General features: G+C 40.6%; 2 protein-coding genes across 15 annotated transcripts in view; one reads left to right on the top strand and one right to left on the bottom strand.

The window, feature by feature from the left end:
- Positions 1–2,053, top strand: part of nfixb (nuclear factor I/Xb) — a 159,009-nt gene extending 156,956 nt beyond the window's left edge. For all 10 annotated transcript variants that reach the window (XM_066641784.1, XM_066641788.1, XM_066641780.1 and 7 more), the window contains one exon: positions 1,916–2,053. The gene's annotated coding sequence lies outside the window, so the exon portion shown is untranslated. The remainder of the gene's footprint in view (positions 1–1,915) is intronic.
- Positions 1–14,296, bottom strand: part of nme4 (NME/NM23 nucleoside diphosphate kinase 4) — a 46,666-nt gene that overhangs the window by 10,907 nt on the left and 21,463 nt on the right. For 4 of the 5 annotated variants that reach the window (XM_066641792.1, XM_066641790.1, XM_066641791.1 and 1 more), the window contains exons 3-6: positions 13,678–13,808; positions 10,830–10,931; positions 9,496–9,608; positions 7,580–8,339 (exon numbers count right to left, since the gene is read on the bottom strand). In XM_066641792.1, coding sequence (XP_066497889.1) covers positions 8,219–8,339; positions 9,496–9,608; positions 10,830–10,931; positions 13,678–13,808 — 467 coding nt within the window. In that variant the 3' untranslated portion in view covers positions 7,580–8,218. Of the gene's footprint in view, positions 1–7,579; positions 8,340–9,495; positions 9,609–10,829; positions 10,932–13,677; positions 13,809–14,296 lie in introns of those variants that run through there. The other variant, XM_066641794.1, reaches the window with a different exon arrangement.

Below are 14,296 nucleotides of genomic sequence, written 5' to 3'. Positions count from 1 at the left end.
TGCAGCACTGTCCTACCCTAAGACTGTTTCAGTCTGTTGTACATTTCTTAAAACATTCCTAATATCACTGCACTCATGCATTTGTTTTAAAAAATTCCTAACACTCCCGGCCCAAGTGTTTTAGTGAGGTCTAGTTGCATGCATCACTCTTTCTCTCTCCTGCGAACGCTAAGCATTACAGCATGTTTATCTGGCCCATCTGGACCAGGCTCGACTGTGCCGAGGCTCTCTCGGTGGGAGCGGAGCAGTGGAGGTTGATTGGAGCTTTGCGAGTGGGCAGCCACCACACCGGGCCTCCTCCATTACCCAGTGCACTTTACTCATTACTGTGTAAACCACACCCGCCCGGGGCTTGCCCCCAGCCACTGCTCCACAACACATGGCAGCCATCTGAAGCTCTACAGCGAGGTGCTGTCGCCGTCTTCAGCTCCAACCCCAAAACTTTCACACTTTTACTCAGTTGCTTAGTTTTCCTGACTTTTTAATCTACCCCTTTTCACTTCAGTCTTCTTCCATCTCCAAATTGGACACGTCTTCCCCTACACTTTTTTTCTTTTCTGGATTTGCTATCGTACTTTGACACATTTATTTTTCTCGCCTTTAAAAATTAACTCATTTTCACTTTCCCTCAAGTCCACCATTTACATGATTCCAAATGGGAGCCCCACTGCATCCTGAGACACACGGGTACAACATTCACCTGTAGAAAATATCTATATCAGGCACATGGCTCAAGAAAGTTCATACCTCTTCCCAAAATCCAGCAAAAAATAAAATAAAATACCAAAGGTGCTTTACCTCAGTGAGAGCAACGTGGGCACGAGGAGCTCCCTGGTGGCAAATCGAGAGCTCTGCACCATCCCTGTCCTAGGACAGACAAATAATAAGGAAGGCAACAGAGAAGAGAGGGTGAGAGTTTCAGCACAGGCCCGCAAACTGAGAAGTCACGTACTGACTGTCTGGTTGCCCACAGCAACCAGACATGATGTCATAGCCAGTTGAACTTGAACTTGAGCAGGGGTGAGTTGTGGGGGGTGGGGTGGGGGTTGTTCGAAGTGGTGGGGGGTAGACTAAGAAAAAGGGTGCTCACTACTGCCAAGGATTACACACGGAGTGATAGAGTCGAGAGAGGGAGGAGGGAGGAGAGTTACTGAACCTAGCTGCCTTAGAGCTGGAGAAGGGCGGGAGTGTGTTTGGGGTGGGGGTGGTGTTTGTTTGACCTGCGAGAGTCAACCAAAACAAAAGCCAGTCCCCCGGAGGCAAAGTGTTTCCAAGACTTGACTTCCAGAATGTTCTCTCAAGCTCAGATCAGAGGCGGCGACCCACTTCTGCTCGCTTTTACACACTGGGCTGGGGAAACCCAATCTTCAGGCAGGGCACGCCAGCTACCTCTCACACGACGCCTGCCAGACACTGCCAGCCTCGACAAACACAGGCTCACACAGCGTTACACCGAGTTACACCGCGCTAGTGTGAATGTTTAATCAAAGTGTCACTTTTAAAATGGTGCCCTTTACATAATCGTAGCGTGCCAATCTGTGCCAGTCCACGCCATTTTACCACTTGGGGTTTGTGGGACTTGTTCAAGAGCGAGTGCAAAAATTAGAACATGTACTCAACCTGCTGCTAGTTAAATGGTTCAAGCTAAAAGTTAAACCGCACAGACAGTAATGCTGTTGAAGTGAAAAGTTGCAAGCTCTCCAGACGCCTATTGGAGGACAGGGCCTGGGCGGCGAGAGAGAGGGGTAAAGCAGGACAGCCTCTGGCTAGTAATGAGAGTGTGACATCTAGTGGTCATGTTGCTATGTTCCATTCAACCTACAACACAGCCTCTTTGCTGTTCTATGTCCTGACATTCAGTTTTCATTGTGTTTTACCTAAAACCTGACAGTTTTCTTTCACTTTCTTTCAACAGTCTTGGTTCCTCTGACAAAACCTGCCTGCGAACAAGCATTTAAAATCCCATTGCTACAATCTGGAATCATGAAACAGGAAAAAGTAATTCCACCTGAAAATGCCCTCCGACCCTCCCGCCCCAACAGAACAATGAAGGAAACCGGGAAAATAAAATAAAAAAATCTTGATTTGGAATATTCCAATCTGGCGAATTCAGCCTTCACGACGATGACCCCCTCCCTCATTTTTGAAAATAAAAAAATAAAGAAACACTAAACACACGAGGATCACATGACAAGGTAAAGGAGGACGCGCGGTCATCTCTCAAAAACCATGGAAACGACAGCAACACAAAAGAGCAACTCGAAGAGGACGAAGAGAATCTGTTAATTACGAACAAGGATATATTGTGCAATGGCTGGGGACATCAACAATGGTGAGGTTTTGGTAAAAACAAAAGAAAAACAAACAAAAAAAGCATTGTTTTAGAAACTAACGGGACATCAAATTACTGAGACACTAAAAAGGCTGACTTCCAGCGTTGAAGCTAAAGCTAATGCTCCCTGTGTTCTGACAGCATTTGTAGTCGGATTACAGCAGAGAAGCTGGTCTCTATTCCCCCATTGTCTTTTTAACAGTCAACTTAACGACACATTTCTTAATCAAAGTACAACAAAACGTAAAAAGTATTGCACTACAAAAAGGCGGCAAATAAAACACTACTCTCATGCACTATTGAAAACAAGACGAATGGAGAGGATAAATTTTGCACATCATCTATTGCGGTAAAACAGGAAAGTGGATGTCACACACTAAAGCTCGTCAGACGTAGATCCACATTTGTAAAGGGCATTCTCTTTATAGGTCAGTGTTGGGAAAAGCTAATGCTTTGTTGCCCCCCCACACTACGATATGGACAAAAACTACCTACAGAATCAGTCCAATCAAAAAGAGTCAAATTTAAGCCTTCCGTTCACCCTTAGTGCCAACTGAACACTAACTGTTCTCCTATTGGGTGAATGCCAGTTCCAACACACACACACTCATTCACTGCCATGACTCTGAGCTGCTGCTTTTAAAATTGTCACACTGGGGAAAATAATAAATGCCAGAAGCAATGATTTTGTTTCTTTTCCTGCAAAACATTCCAAATTAGACATCCTTATGATGCCTTTTTGTCTCGAGACATTCTAGGAAAATTCATATGATGCTTCTTGTATTATTTTTGTAATAAGGCTTCTTAAGAAACTCAAACAGCTGGCGGAAACAGTCCAGAGAAAGCCCTTCCTCTCTGTGGAGTTTACTTTACTGTTTACACTCCCGGACGGCCGTGTTCCAAGAACGCGAGGCTGTGCTGCGGAGCAAAAGAATGTTGGACATATCGTAGTTACGCACAGGGGGAACGGGGAATCCGATGGAGATTCTGATCCGATATTTACTCACTCTGCTATTGGTTTAAAAACCCTTTAAACGAAAAGCGTAATCCACTCACGTTTGGTAAAGGCTCACAGCTCAGAGCACGGCCTCAGAAACACCACCTTTCACTGATTAACTATAAAGGGAAGCCTTGATTTTAAATAGACACTCATTCTGAAATTGTCATCGATTCCATTAATCCGTTCTAATCCATGACCTCAAAAAATAACTGGACTGCCTGACCATGTAACTCACTGCAGGGAAGCATTGTTGCCAGAAAGTGGCCATGTCATCAACGTGGTAGAAGAACTAGCATTGCTCAATGAGAATTATGATGGCGATGGTCTTTTCTTTTCTAATCAATGGAAGTGCCTCTGTATTCCCATTATGCAATTTGTTCGACATGAATTCAGGTTGTTTTTCTCACATATAAGCTATAAAAAGGAGGGAGAAAATTTTTATGTCTGGAGCAAAACGAGTGACAGCTCACTAATCATAGACATCTTTATATATACAGGAGATATCCATATATATTTATATATACATTTTCTTTTGTTTTGCATAATAAGCTCAGTGGCAGTCTAGTTATTTTCTGAAGTAGCACGAGTCCATCTTAAATTACGCGATTGTTCAGAAGTACCAGTCCCAACGTCCAGTTACGTACTCGCCACGAGAGAAACCCGACAAGAATAGTCCATGAAATAAAAGCTATAGAGATTGCATTTCTATGGCCAACGGTAGCAGTAGTGTTGAGGAGAAAGACACGGCTTTTGATTTCTTTTGTGTTTGGATGGGAAGTATTTGTAATTGAAAAATAATGTATGTTGATTGAGCCATGTGCAATGCCTTGGGTAGAAAAAACAATGTGTTTGTCTGTTAGATTGTTAGAGGGTGTAAAAGAAGAGGGGAGAAAAAAAGAATCCTTCTATTATCGTTTCAAGTCCAAAAGGTCCGGGACTCTAAACTACAGGGCGGAGAGAAAAAAAAAGTCTTTGTAAGTTTTGGGAATTGTTTTTTAATCTTTCCTCTTTTTTCTCTTTTTTTAATGTTTATTTGTAATGATTTGTTCTCAAAACTTGGGAGGGCTGAAGAAACAGTTTTGCAACACATCAAAGTATATATCACTTAATAAAACTGGTGCTTTTTATGGAATAAAGTACATTCAGACTCTATTATACGTAAAATAAGAAAAACAAGTGTTATCATAAAGCAAATTTTAGGAAAAAACTTGCATTACTCTATTTCTTGTTTTGTATTTACTAAAGGGGGAGGGGTTCATTTTAGTCGAGGTTGTGACAAAAGGCATTTTTCTCCCAACCTTTTCTTACAGAGGGTGGATAAATAAAAGCATACAAAGTGATGGAAAAGCAAATCTTCCGTTTGAAACGATGCACTGCTAACGTCGAAACGGCAGAAATGTACGTTTGGCAGCCGCCGTCGAGAGTGGCCCCGTGTCGCGCGGATTACAAACCGTGACGGTACACAGTCGGTTCTGCCGAACACATTATCACGCTCAAAGCTACGACTTTGTCTTCCCCGTTATTGGGAGATGCTGCGCGACAGCTCAAATGCCCTCCAAACCAGAAGAAAGAAGCATGAAGCAATGTGGAGACGTGATGTGAATTCTTTAATGGTAGCTATAGTTGATTAGTAGACTCCCATCTCATGCCGAGCGCTGGTGGAAACCGATCTGACATACGTTAAGATTATGCTACAAAGTGAACCCCGCCCCCTCTCCCCACCCCACCCCGGTCCCCACTGTAAATTACTCTAAATATTTGTTTCGTGACGTAGTGTTAGACTCAGAGCATCTTAAAGGTTGTCCCTAAAAAGTGCCTTTTGTTAACAGACTCCATCTTGTAATCCTGAGTGCCCATCTCAGAAAAGCCCCCCCTTCAACCTGCTCTTATATTCTCTCCTTCTTCGAGCTCTTCGAAGCAGTATATATAGTACTAAAGGAAATTGGTGTGACTTAGTTCCTCTTTTTATTGTTGATAATTAAGAAAATTGAAAAAAAAAAAAAAAACAAAGACAAAAAAAAAAAAAGACTTTCTGTCTTGCTTTTCCTTTCTCTGTACTCTTCTGCCTCTCTTGGACACTGGAGTAGTCTGTAGTCGCATAACCATCTCCTTTTCCCCGCGACCCCATTTTCACTGAATGGAGGGGTTTAAAAAAAAAAAATGCAAAAACTTTTGTCTGAGCAGAATGCAGTTAGCTCACATGTTATTCTTGTCTGTATGCTTCACATTGTATACCATACCGATCTCTTCAGCTTCTCCATTGAACAGTTAATGTAAGTGAACAAGTTACGCCAGTGGGCTCTGGCGGGATGTGTCCGATCAAAGGGTGGACGGAGGAGAAAGGATTCCAGCAGAGATAAAAGGCGCATAACGAGGTGCAGGAAGATACGTGTTGACATAGGAATGGATAGTGGGAATGAAAGGGGCTGCTGGGCTAGGCTAGGTTTGTAAACACTTGTTTTGATTCTATTTATTTTCTTTTTTTTTTTTTACCAAATTTGTTGTTTTTATCGTTGTCAGTCAATGCAGATTGAGGCAGCAGAGATGCCGTGTTGAGAATTTACATGGATGATGCACCTTTTTTAGTGGTTGTACGAGACCAGCTATTTAAACGCTCGAGGGGGAAGAAATAATAAAAAATAAAAAAAAAATCCTGAAATGACTAAGCACCTTACAACAGAATGGTTCAGCCAGGGGGCGAGACTTGGACTCCGCGGTAGAAGAATACAGAAATCCCGACCAAAACCCAGAGTCATCTACTATTATGAGCCAAGCCCTCAGACCAAAGTGATGTGGTCCTAAATGCTGCACGCCACAGAACCTGGACTGTAGTGACAATTAAAGACGCCTTGAAACTCCACCAGCAAAAATCGAACTCAGGCTTATACCTTGCAGCCTGTTCCTTTCCCACATACATATGCAACCTTTTACTTTTCCTGAGTACATGAAGCCAGCAGCAGTATCAGCCATGATTGAGAGATGGGAGTACGTGAAAGCCATAGTGTTGTGGAAGGAACTCTCTCAGAGCCCTGTCCCTCCCTGCCACTGACCATTCTTCTTTTAAATTACTTTTTTTCTTTTCTATTTCCTTTTGGGTTTCTTTGTTTTTAAAAGTGTGTAGGGCATTGAGATGCGTTTAGAGTTAGACTGATTCCCCAGCAGCCTTTAACCCATCCCCTAGTGCCCCCCCGCCCCACCCAACCACCACCCCCACCCCTTCCTCACGCACCCTAAAAGCAGCAGTGGCGGCGGCCCTCTTTCTAGACACACCCTCCAGAGCTCATGGTGAAATGCATGTGTTAATTACAATTTCTTTTCCATAATAAGAAAAACAGTTTGAAAAGAGCAGAACCTTTAACTGATTGAATAAAAGGATGTTCTTGACTGTAAAAAAACAGTGTTTGGACTGTTATTTCATTGGAATTCTAATTGCTATTAACTTTGAAAGAGTTTTGTTTTACTCTCTGGAGCTGAACTGAAAAAAAATCACAATATGGAATAAAAACAGAAAAAAAGATTATTCAGCTGCCATTCATTTTCACAAAAGAGTGTAAACAGAGTAGGGTTCAAACTCTAACACCGACGGATGACTTTTTACTGATTTCAGTTAAGAATAGGACATTCTTTTAACGGAAAAACACAACAATAGTTAAATATGTGTAAACAAATGTGAGGCTTTTCAGATGAAAAATGAATTGTTACAGATTCTTACCATGTTCCCTTTACGTTTAAGTTTAGTTTAAAAGATTAATTGCCACAGATGAACATCAATGAAAAAGATGACACTGAAAATGTGAACTGGACGGAGCAGATGGTTCTGAAGTTGACTGCGGTCAACACCAAGAGTGTGTTTAAATGGTCATAAAGCCCATAAGTTGGTTATAGAATGAGTTTTTGATCCAGAACTAATCCTCCAAAAAACCAATACCCAGCATAATTCATGTTCTTGTGGATGAAGGCCATCAGTTACTCACAGAAATGTTCCAACATCTATTGTAAATCATTCCAAGGAGAGCAGACTCTGGCGCTGCAAAAGGGGCAACAATGGATTAAATGGTGGCCATTTGTATTTACATTTAATGACATTTCACGGCTGAGGAAGGGGCTCTCTCTAAGTTTCAGTTACGTTTATCTTCTCAAATGCAGGTATTTAATGGTTTGGCTTTGATTTGTAAAACTTTAAAATACACAGTGACTGAGACAAATTTAATAACACAGAAAATATTTTTTAAACATTTATTTGACCAACGCCAAGCAAACGTTTGTGATTCCACACTGTGAGGTTACAGCTGGAGGAGCAGGGCCTATCATTATCCACTATAATTATTCTGAAGTCAGTGTATCGTTTGACCACTAACGTCCTGCACAGAGGTTATGAGCACACACTGGAGAATAGTAAACTACACAATTAGAATTCATGTAGAAAATTACAGATTTGGGATGTATTGTGAAATGCTGTGGTGCAGATCAGATGAGACATTCATTACGATGAAATAACGGGCATTTAAGTTCTGGGAGAGTAAATATTTCACCACACATTTGCGGGTGTTATCAAATATTCCACACCAAAGGTTTTTCTAAAATTTGCTGAATCAGTGAAAAACTTTAACTTTCAAACAGCCCTGGTTTTTAAAAATGATTTTTACAGTGACTCTGAACATTTAAACATATTTAAACATCAACAAATCAAAACTAATATGGTATTAACACTTAATATACTCTAAGCTTTCCTTTAGAAACACCGCAGACAACGAACTTCAGAAACTCATTACGGGTTTTACTTAAATTCTCCAGCACTTTAACCATTGGTCAAAACTCCAGGGTCCACACACACACAGTACTGGGTGTAATTCATGACGCCTGTATTTTTTCCACAGGCCAGTCTCTCATGGATGGTAGATGTTGCCATGGTCACAGCACTCCCAGTCAATCAGCTCAGAGCGCTGGAACCATAGCGAGATCTCTTTTTGTGCCACTTCAGTGGAGTCTGAGGCATGAACAATGTTCCTGCAACATTAATACAACACAAAAACATCGCAATTATATCGTCAGTTAAATGTGTGAACAGTTTAAATAAAAAAAAGGGGGTAAATGTTTAATTTGGGAAGGTTTGTCTGGATTAAAAACAATTATATATTTTTAAAAGACCTATTAAAATTACTATAAAACTACCTGGATGTATAAGAATACGCCGGGACATCTGGGTGTCTAGAAAGGCGCTATACAAGTAACAATACATAGATAGATTTTCTGTAGATTTTAATATTCCTTTTTATTTTTAAGCAATTAAAACAAAGCTAACTGGGTCCACTCCAATTACACCGTGCTCACAGGACAAAAGGCTGACCACACGTTTCCTCCCAGCCACCACTTCTTTTCAAATGGCCACACACACACACAACGAAAGGGTTTTGCATATTGGTTTTTTTCTGTATTTATTTGAACACAATCTATTTTATTAAACACTGTCGGTAATAATAATAGTTTCAAATTTTGGTTGATGCATTTAGTTCATGTTCTGCTTTGAAGCTGCTAGCAGTGAGATCATGTGATCCCATGTGGCCTTCTGATTGACAGCTCAACACGGATTGAAAGTGTGGATTAAAAGCAAGCCTCGTGCCACGCACTACACTCAACCCACAGCAACAAAGTGATATGAGAGCAAGCCCTGTTATAGCCCCCTGCCATTTCACACATCACGCAGTCTCTCTCCATTTTTGAGGTATTGTTTGCCTCACCTCTGTAGGTATGTAGTTATGGCAACGTGTCTGAACATGCAGATATTATGGTCCTTCTCTAAACAACTTTTGCAAACATTTTAAATGTATTGGGTATTTATAAAAACATTAAATGCTTGCGAAAATACAAAAAGCTCCTGTTCAACACTGTTAACGATGTCCAGCAGAATCAACGTGGGAAACATGCCCCATTTCTGTTTTTAAGGTGTAGTGTTGTTGCCTTTCCAATAGAATACGCTAATTTTCTGACAGGACGTGGAGGTTTGATGCCTGTGGCACAGATCTATGGAAAGCTTTGATACCTCATTTAAACACTCACTGGTTGTTAGAACATAATGCAAGTATAAGTATGTTTTATTATAATGAATCTGACAAGTATTCATGGATATTTGTGTGTGTGTGTGTGAGAGAGAGAGTGTACATACCTGCTAATATGAATGCTAAAGTCTCCCCTTATAGTTCCAGGTGAAGCTTCAGCTGGGTTTGTATTTCCCAAAAGCATCCGTGTGGACTTCACTACATTGTGTCCCTCCCAAACCTGGAAAAGGTTATGGAACTTTAGAACATTCGCTTTATACACTTTCACAAGTGTAATACACAACAAGGTGGGCCATTTATATGGATACACCTTAATAAAACGGGAATGGTTGGTGATATTAACTTCCTGTTTGTGGCACATTAGTATATGGGAGGGGGGAAACTTTTTTAAGATGGGTGGTGACCATGGCGGCCATATTAAATCCAACTTTTGTTTTTTCAATGGGAAGAGGGTCATGTGACACATCAAACTTATTGGGAATTTCACGAGAAAAACAATGGGTAAGTAAAAAAAAAAACAAACAAAAAAAAAACCTGAAACTACGGACACTGGAAGCCTGTGCTAGCATTTCTCCTCCGTTGCTATCAGTGTGTGAAAAGAGGGTTGCATTGACAATCCAACACAATGGGCAGCACTTTGAACACATTTGGTGGTCAGAAACTTGTAAATAACTCATGAAAGAATAAAGTTACGTTAAAACCAAGTACACCATTGTTTCTTTTGTGAAATTTGATGTGTCACATGACCCTCTTCCCATTGAAAAAACAAAAGTTGGATTCAAAATGGCCGACTTTAAAATGGCCACCATGGTCACCACCATCTTGAAAAGTTTCCCCCCTCCCATATACTAATGTGTCACAAACAGGAAGTTAATATCACCAACCATTCCCATTTTATTAAGGTGTATCCATATAAATGGCTTAAATTACAAAATAAAGGTTCATTTCACATGAATGGGTTCTTCCTCTGTGCCAAATTAATATATATTTATGGCTCCTCTTTCTGGCCATAATTTAGGCAACAACATTCTCATTTTCCCTTATTCGTTAATCAAAATATGAAAACTTCTGGATACATTTTAAAATGTCTTTAGAGCTTAGGTAAAATCTCAATGTCCCAGAGACAAACCCAAAAAAATAAAATTAATTAATTAACTCGTGTTTTGGGATTAGTTTTTTTTTTTCTTGAGTTGACTAAGTCGAATTTAACTTCAGAAGGGCTTTTAATGAAACTACATCTCTGTTCCACACTTGAACTGAATGAAGAGTGAACATCAGCCTCCACCAAGAGAACCACATCTTTCATTTTTCTATTTTATTTCCAACTCCTCTAAATGTAATGAGCTGACTGACTCTATAAGAACTGTCCTATAGCAGTGTTATCAGGAGTGGACATGATGGAGGAGGACAGCAGTTAGAAAATGGGTGGAGTGACACTGACCATGGCAACCACGGGGCCTGAAGTCATATAGCGCAGCAGACTGGGGTAGAATGGCTTTCTGTGCAGAGATGAATAATGCTGGGCCAGCAGCTCCTCAGATGCCTGAAACATGGAAGGAATGACAACTATGCTGAGTACATTCTGCTCATAGTTATGACAGGAACTTTCATACAGTAAAATTGAATTTCAATTAACAATAGACACTGTCCAGTTTATTAAGTTCAAGATGCTTTATTCTTTATTCCTTAATGTAACTTAAAGTAATAGGCACTTCAGGGCCATGTGGCAATACACAACAGCAGCACATTACACAGAGAAGATAGAAAATACTGTGGAATGAGTAGACAATACAATAATAACCCTCAGTAATAAACACCTGACACACACAGGACAGGAAAAAATTACAAAATCATTACAGAAAAGGGCATTAAAGGCTAAGCACCACTTAATGGACCTCCCTGAATATTCACATTATTGTAGTGACTGACAGATATAAGTATGAATTAAAATGAAAATAGCAGCTTAATTTGCTTTAAAACTGACAATTTTATTAAACTGACGGAAAAACCCGAGCTCTCTACGGAAATTCTCGAACGCGACCGTGACGTCACTGGTGGACAACAGCTGAACAACGCCGCGGTAAAACACCGTTATGACTGACTGTTATGACAGTATCTAGCTAAATAACCAACATTATTCATGACAATAGCCTAGCAATAAGCTAAACTCAAATGTAGAGGTACCGTTATTCTTGTAAATGTGATCGAAGTCGAACTCGAATTCATCCGACACTATAAACCTCCGTAATGCAGCTACGTAGCCGAGTATAATCTGAGCCACCGAGTTTAGCGAGTCAAGCTAACGTTAACTAACACCAACTAAAACAGGCGAAGTGAGTGTCCTTACCCTGTTTACCTCCATGTTACAGAGGCTCTTCAACACCTTTCGTTGGTGTCCTTACATGCCCATATTGTTGGAAAAGCGCCAGTGAAATGAGCTACAGATAACGGAGTGAGCGGAGGGTCCTTTCCAAAGTGTCCGTTTAAAGTGGACAAATTTAGTCCATTTTCTGGATATTGTGGGATCTTTGGGCCATTTGTGCACAGATGTCCCACTGTACATTGAATGATTGCAGCCAAAAACAACACACCTTTTCCTCATTCTGCATTAAATTAAGTGCAGCTTCTAGAGTTGTTGTCCACCATCTACGTCACAGGCAAGACGCCTATTAGAGTTTCCCAACACCGTTGAGGGGGGGGGACCAACTGTCTTTTAAACCTTATTCCTTCAATTAGTAAGAAATAACATGTTTTCTGACGATCAATAAACACAAGTTAGGAACTCTATTTACTGTAACTCTATAACTGTATTTATTTGACACTTTCATAGAGCTGCTGCTTAGCCTTTAAATACACTATCAGTATTCCTCCTATTTCCGACCGTCCCCTAATTCCGGTGTTACACTAAATTCTGTGACCGTCGAATTCTGTGACCCTAGAGGGCGCTACTTCATAGCTGTGACATAGGGGGTCACAATTTCTGACAGCTGCCGTCAGAATTTGTGACCCCCACTGAATCTCCATATAAACCTTACAAGCATTCCGGTTTTAAGTACATTTATTTAATTAATATTCAGTGTGGTCACAAATTCTGACGGTAGCTGTCAGAAATTGTGACCCCCTATGTCACAGCTATGAAGTAGCGCCCTCTAGGGTCACAGAATTCGACGGTCACAGAATTCGGTGTAACACCGGCCGTATATGGTGCAATTCCGCTCTCTCTTCGCTAATTGCATTGGGTAAGACAAAACGTAAATTCAAGCTTTAGTAGGGCATTTAAACATCAATCTTGCAAGAAATCACACATCTAAACAATATTTAAGTGTCTCTAACAGTGTTGTAATTCTTTGTGTGCAAAACTGCATGTGGAACACAACACATTTCCATTTCGTGACAGATATTTCCCTCAGTGTAAAAGTTAGCTTAGCGGTTAGCTTCCTTTTCTCTGAGGGAAAAATCTACCGCCATTTTAATCCTTACATGTAGAGTACGGATACCAACACAGGACAAACGTAATCTCATTGTGAACCTCTCAAAACCACTGAATGTGGGAGCAACTGTCTCGTTTGACTGTCACAAGCAGGGGAGGTGGCCGAAGTACGGGGGCGCTAGTAATCTCAGCAGTATTGGCACCTACTTAAACAAGCGTTTTTATCTAAAAACATTTTCAAAGTCAAGCAAGTCTTGGACATTAAATGTACACGTTTGACTCCTGAAAAATGTTGATTTGAGTGAGTAAAGTACTTCTATTTATTTACAGTTAGCTAAGATTTCCAATATTGTAATTAAAGTGGCCGGAAGTTGGGGTAATTACGCTATATATATTCAGAGGTTTGTAGCCACCTCATATTTTAGTTGGCTACTTTAAACAGCACCACCGCCGACTCGGGGGCTGAATTGCGCACAGAGCTTGTGTAATTCCCACAAAAATTAAATGAATGTAAGTATATATTCTGGAGCAGTAGAACATGAGCTCAAGTCCATGCTCCACATCGAGTGAGGGCTAGAGGGGGACAGAGCCTCCAGAACTGGGCTGGAACCGCCTTCCTAGAGTGGAGCATTCATTCAGTAAACTTGAGTTGTAAGAGTCTGATGCGCTTTTATTATCTGACCTCAATAAACCACACACATTCTCAAGTAGAGACTCACAGCGAAGGGGCACGACCTACCTATTAATGAGAAGAAATGGATGAGCAGGTATCAACAAACTTTTGACCACATTCCCCCAAGGGTCTCTACAAATGTACGCACATTCATACACAGAGAGGACGTTTGAGTAGATCACTCACCTGAAGCATTTTTAGGCCCACCAATCGGAAGCCTCGTTGCTCAAAGCGTTTAATGATCTGACCAATCAGACGTCTCTGGACCCCGTCTGGCTTCACTGCCACCAGAGTCCTCTCTTTTACACCAGGAATACCTGAAAAAATCACTTAACCTTTACAAGCAAATTAAAGATTGTTTGTTTTTGTGTGTGTGTGTTATACATTATAGACACTCTAGGTCTCCAGTCAGTGATGTCCTGTATTCTGGGTGGACAATTGTGCCCTCTACTGGCCAACCACGAAAATACAGGAATATTTCATACAAAAACACTGTAAATACAGAGAGGCTCATTAGGAACCAAACACATACAAATGTATACATTGTTGCTGTATCCTCAAAATCTCCTTACAGTCATAACCAGCTAAAATTGTGCCAAATTACTTGAAATTTAAACTTTTGTACATAAATTGAAAAAAGTTTTCACATTCTCCTTTTAAATGAGAGGTTTTATGACCACAGTGACAGTACATTATAAGCAACCTGGGATGCAACAGAGTATTTTTATACTTAAAGGCGATGTTTACAATTGTAATCAAAACAGGCTTTTTATAAAATTCAGATGATGTTTCCTCACTGTTTGCT

Source organism: Hoplias malabaricus, chromosome 13 (genome assembly GCF_029633855.1).
Source record: "Hoplias malabaricus isolate fHopMal1 chromosome 13, fHopMal1.hap1, whole genome shotgun sequence".
Classification (NCBI taxonomy): Eukaryota; Metazoa; Chordata; class Actinopteri; order Characiformes; family Erythrinidae; genus Hoplias; species Hoplias malabaricus.
The sequence above is the reverse complement of the archived record's forward strand: the minus strand, read 5'-3'. Positions and strand labels throughout refer to the sequence as shown.